We start from the raw sequence: 5852 nt of genomic DNA on the forward strand, positions 1-5852 counted from the left end.
TGAACGCAAAACCATTTTCACGGCCTCAAATAAAAATACGAATGCTTAGTAAATGACCGTGTTCTAAATTTAATCAGCCGCGTTTGACCAATGGTGTGTTCATTCGTATTTTTTTTCTTGGACTTCCAAAAAAATACGAATACCCTCATCACTGCCGTGATTTGAGTTTAGTAAATTACCGAGATGACACTTTGAAGAAAAAACGGCATCTCGGTCAAAATCGGGACCTTAGTAAATTTACCCCATAGTGTCTCAGGGATACAAGCTGGAGTTTCAGGAGATGCCCCCTCACCGCTTTTTCATTTCAGCCATGCCAGTGTCTCTTCCGGAAAGAGAAGTAGTAAATGCTGCAATACAAAAGTTGTGTCAGCAAAGGGTCATTGTCCCCGTTCCCACATCCTAATGGGTGGAGGGGTTCTATTCGAGCCTCTTTGTTGTGCCGAAGCCGGACGGTTCGGTCAGACCGATTCTGAACCTAAAATTCCTCAAACCTTTCTTGAAAGTTTTCAAGTTCAAGATGGAATCTCTTCGAGCTGTGATCTCCTGCCTAGAAGGGGGGGATTTTATGGCGTCAGTCGACATAAAGGATGCCTACTTACACATCCCGATATATCCTCCGCATCAGGCCTTCCTGAGATTTGCGGTGCAGGATTGTCATTACCAATTTCAGACGTTGCCGTTTGGGCTTTTCACGTCCCCGAGGATTTTCACCAAGGTCATGGCAGAAATGATGGTTCTCCTTCGCAAGCAAGGGGTTACAATTATCCCATACTTGGACGATCTCCTGATAAAGGAGAGGTCCAAAGAACAGTTGTTAAAAATTGTGGATCGGTCTCTGTCGGTTCTGCAACGACACGGTTGGGTTCTAAATTTGCCAAAATCTCACTCGGCTGCCCTTTCTGGGCATGATTCTAGACACAGAGGGGTAAATTTACTAAGCTCCCGATTTTGACCGAGATGCCGTTTTTTCATCAAAGTGTCATCTCGGTCATTTACTAAACTCAAATCACGGCAGAGATGAGGGCATTCGTAATATTTTGGAAGTTCATGTGAAAAATTACGAATGAATACACCATCGGTCAAATTACGCCTGTTTAGATATGAATCTCGGTCATTTACTAACCATTCGTAATTGTAATTGCTGCCGTGAAAATGCATTTGCGGCCGCGAAAAATTACAAATCGTAATTTTGTCCTAAAAAAAAACGCGCCAGCATTTGAAAAGCGTGTTTACATGTGTACTCAATTATCCATTACTCACACCTGAATGTTTGGCCCTATAAAAGTGTTCCAGGCACATTTTGAATTTCTCTCACTCTGAAATGGCGGCTGTGGTGTGTGCCAATGAATTTTTGTTTGCTGTGGGATACCTTAGACTGCTCCATGAGGCTTCCAGGAATCAGGCCCAGGTAAGTGAACATGGTCAACAGGTTGTCCAGGTGCCGCGGAGGCTGCGCCAGCCTCGTTTTTTTAGAGGGCGTTTAAACTTAAACGCATTGTCCGATGATAGGGTCATACAGATGTTCCGCCTAAATAGAGCCAACATTTTCCACCTGTATGACCTTGTCAAACTGGGCCTAGACCCTGAGACAGCACGCTCTCGCTCTGTCTCAGGCCTACACAAACTCCTGGCTGTGTTACACTTTATGGCTACTGGGAGCTTCCAGGCTGTGGCAGGCGACGTCATTGGTATCTCACAGCCCACCTTTTCAAGATATTTGATTCAGGTGAGTCTAAAAATACATAGGCGGTTATGTCTAAGTGTTGCTTCTGTAAGTACAAACAACACAGTATTGTATAGAATACCTAACATGACACTCACCTTAGCTTGTTTAATGTCCACTCAGGTTTTGGATGTGTTGGAGCCACACATTAATGCCTCAATCTGCTTCCCTACCGAGGAGTCGGAGTGGCGTGCTGTCAGGGTAGCTTTCTATGAGCTTGCTGGCATGCCCAATGTGCTGGGGGCCATAGATTGCACACACGTTCAGCTGAGATCACCTAGGGGCCGTCAATATATATATACGAATAGACATCTGGCACAATCAACTAATGTCCAGGTGGTCTGTGATGCAAACTTTAAAATTATGAGTGTTGTTGCAGGTTACCCTGGTGGCTGCCATGACTCCTTCATCCTCAGTCAGTCATCGCTCTTCGATAAATTTGAGGACGGACAAATGCCTGATGGCTGGCTGTTGGGTATGTTTAAAATGTTTTGTGTGTATGTCTTTTAACCACAAACTCTAGTTTTGAGTAGGTGAAAGAATAATCTAACACATGTACTAATGTTGACTATTTCTGTTTTTCAGGTGATGGGGGTTACGGCTGCTACTCTTGGCTCCTTACTCCATTGTGCCAACCTGATTCTCCTGCTGAACACAGTTACAATCATGCACATAAGGCTACGCGGAATGTGATAGAAAGATGTTTTGGTGTGCTGAAGTCACGGTTTCGGTGTCTGGATAAATCTGCTGGCCTTTTGTTGTATAGTCCCTCAAAGGTGACTAGAATTGTGTTCTGCTGCTGTTTTCTCCATAATCTGTGTTTAACCCAACATCTGGCACATGATGAGGGAGAAAGCAGTCAGCAAGCAGAGGAGTTAGAACCATCTGGTGACAGTGTGAGTACATATGTAGGGAGGCAGGTACGGCAAGAAGTGATCCTGCGCTATTTTTCTGGTAAGTTTTAGTAGGATTTAATTATCCTTGACTAAACACTTTGCACTACTTTCTATTGTGTGTTTTGTTACTTACTGTTTGTTGTTTATAGTGGTGTGTACATTGTACTTAGTTTATGTTATAAATACATTTTCAGTCATTACCCATGAAAAACATACATACATACATAGCAGCTTCTACAATGTTTGATACGGACACAGGAAGTTGTGTGTTGCTCAAATCCAAATTTTTATTGAGAAAATCACATTGCTGTTATTTTTTATTTTTTCCGCTTGTGTGTGCTGGGTGCTGTGCTTTGAGCTGGCTCACTGGCACGTGCTCTGGAGGAACGCCGAACAGGGGAGGTTACTGGCGTTTGGATAGGGGTCGTGGTCCCCGAGCTGGAGGTTACTTGTTGAGCTGCCATCAATGTAATGTTGTTGCTCAAATTATTAAGGCTAGCAATCAGTTGAGTGTTGGTTGCAGTGTGGCTGGCTACAATCCGGGATAACGACTCATTCACAACCTGGTTGTGCTGAATGAGCTGAACGAGTGCCTGCTGATGGCGCTGTTGCTCATCTATGATGCGCGTTAAAAGAGCCAGCATTTGGCTGTTGTCAGCCCTTATTTGCTCCATCGAGGTAGCCATTCGGCCTACTTGTACAATCAGTCTACCCGAGTTGCGACTAATGCGCGGTAGATGATGGGGCAGACTGGCAAGGTGTTGGGTATGTGCGGTCAGGCTGGCATTGCTTTGGGCCTGTTGGCTTGTCCAACTGGCCCAAAAGTCATCTGGTATTTGGGTTTGGGGTGGAGCTTGTGCCAGTTGTGGACTGATGGATGCTTGGAGGATATCCTGCAGCTGTATTGGCTGGCTTGGGTCAACAGGTGTAAGTTGCAGTGTGATGGTTGCTTGTTGGTCTTGTCCCTGCTGGTCCACGTCGGCCATCAAGCTGGGCTCTGTATGGGGTGGCCAACATGCAATGTTTATTTTTGCTTTTTTTTTTTGCTAGTTCTACACATTACTACATTCATAATACTCCATTTGTCTAGTTTTTGGAGTTGTATTTCTAAACTTATAATGTTTTTTGTCTGCAAAAACATATATACCAACACAGGCGGCCACATAGACAGATTTGCATAATCCTCACCTAACTACCTCCCATCCACAGCATTACAGTGTTATGTCACCTCCCCTGACCACGATATAGACTGCTTACCTGGATAGTCCAGAGGAGCGGAGCAAGTAAGCAGTCTACATACTGGACAGGGGAGATGTGTGAACACTATAATGTTGTGGAGGGTGTTATTTTTTATTTTTTTTGTATGTTTTTATAAAAAATGTGCATGTGTGTGGCCTAAATTATTGCAAATGTGTTTTTTTTGGCAAAAATGATGTTGGCGAGATCAACCACTAAGACCTTGATAAATAAATCATTTTGACCTTTAGCAATTGAAGACGTAACATCACATTGCTGGTTATGGAAAACATGTAAGCTCAAATCCAACTCACAACATATTAACTGTACTGTGTAGATTATTGGCTATGTGTTTTTTTTCTGTTTTGACTCACCAGATAACTGAGGTGATCGGGGCTCATCACTCTGTGAACTCGCCAATAGTGCCAGTGGTGGCTGGGGTGACACTGCAGAAATGCGCCGCCTGGGTGGGGAAGATGGACCCGCAGATTCCGTGCCAAGACGCCGTGTCTTACTTGGCCTCCTGGGTAAGTGGCCCGAGCCCTGTGATGGGCGCCTTACAGGAGGTCGGCTTACAGAAGCAGAACCTATGTGAAAATATAAACATTAATATTTTGTACTTCTATGTGTTTTCAGAATATGTGACTACAGTGAAGTCTTACCTGCAATCCCAGCCTCATCTTGACTTGTCTGAGGCCTGTCTGGCCGGCTGGTCTGTGGGACTGATGAAAAAGTGGAGCAAACATTATTACCATGCTTTGTGTAAAAATAACCACTGCAAAGCCTTAGTGTACTGTAACCATCTATTAGGTATTGGATAAACAAATAATTTCTGATTAAGATCTTCAAGCTTCATTTATTTGTGTTGTATATCAAAATGTACATGGTGTTTCACTAAAAAAATATGTTACATTTGCGAATTATGCGTCAGATATTTCAGAGATTGACTACTTGCAAATGTTCCCAAAATGTAATGTTGAAATAATTGCACCTTTTTTCTGAAGTAAATAACTCAAAATTTAAATTTATAAAAAACATACAACACCGATGTCCAATAAATATTGCAAAAATAATAATGCACATACACATACCAGCAGGCATTGCACCATTTTTTGCGCAAAATTCATTTTACAAAATAGCCAATGCAAGATGGAAAAAGCAAATTCTAAACACAAACACACCTTAAGGGTGCATAGGCCTGCAATATCTGACCCACAATTTATGCATCCTTTCCCCTTAAAAAATGTGTTTTTAAAAATTTAGATGGCATTTAAATAAAAATATAACAATTCAAACTCACCATCCTGCGTGGGTCGGTCCGAATCCCGGACATGAGTAGCAGACACCACTTATGCAGGAATCAATGCCCGCACAGGCTCCTCCCAGTCCCGATAGGTTGCCCGGAAAGGGGGGCCACCTCCGGTTTTTCGTGCAGATTTAGCCTCTTTGGCCATCTTGGCCTTGACACACCGCTTTATATCATAGAACCTCTTGCGGCACGTGTCCTCAGTCCGCCTCACCACACCCTCACTATTGACGGCAACTATTACTTGCCCCCACAGGACAGACTTCCTGCGGGAGGACACCTTGCCAGCATCCTGCCCAAACAATTGGCGATGGTGCTTCATCAGCTCACGCACCAACGCCATGTTTTCAGCATAGCTGAACTTAATATTCCTGCCAGTCTTGGTAGTGGTGCGTGGCTGCGGAGCCACAACACCATCACTATCACTGGAGAATACAGCAACAGGCACCCCCTCCTCCTCCTCCTCACTAACCTCCTCCCTCTCACTACCCCCCTCCACCTCACTAACAGCCTCCACCTCACTACCAGCCTCCACCTCACTACCAGCCTCCACCTCACTAACCTCCGCCACCACACTGACCTCTGAGTCAGACATGACAAACGACAAAAAACACTGAATAATCAAAACACAAAACACACTCCTCCACTACTACTACTACTACACACCACACAGCCAACACACACGCTCACT

The 5852-nt window shown here is 44.1% G+C and overlaps 1 protein-coding gene across 1 annotated transcript; it reads right to left on the reverse strand.

Annotated features, from left to right (window-relative positions):
* Nucleotides 1–2936: 2936 nt before the first annotated feature.
* LOC135055883 (uncharacterized) lies at nucleotides 2937–4596 on the reverse strand. The gene is made up of 3 exons (XM_063960444.1): nucleotides 4518–4596; nucleotides 4230–4442; nucleotides 2937–3616 (listed from the first exon to the last, which is right to left on the reverse strand). The coding sequence occupies exon 3, from the start codon at nucleotides 3603–3605 to the stop codon at nucleotides 2937–2939; it is 669 nt and encodes a 222-aa protein (XP_063816514.1). The 5' UTR covers nucleotides 3606–3616; nucleotides 4230–4442; nucleotides 4518–4596.
* Between the last annotated feature and the right edge of the window lie 1256 nt (nucleotides 4597–5852).

This window comes from Pseudophryne corroboree, chromosome 3 (assembly GCF_028390025.1).
Source record: "Pseudophryne corroboree isolate aPseCor3 chromosome 3, aPseCor3.hap2, whole genome shotgun sequence".
In the NCBI taxonomy this organism is placed as follows: domain Eukaryota; kingdom Metazoa; phylum Chordata; class Amphibia; order Anura; family Myobatrachidae; genus Pseudophryne; species Pseudophryne corroboree.

Bases quoted from the DNA above. Each gene is read 5' to 3' on its own strand.
- LOC135055883 (XM_063960444.1), bottom strand. From the start codon at position 3,605: ATGGCCGACGTGGACCAGCAGGGACAAGACCAACAAGCAACCATCACA.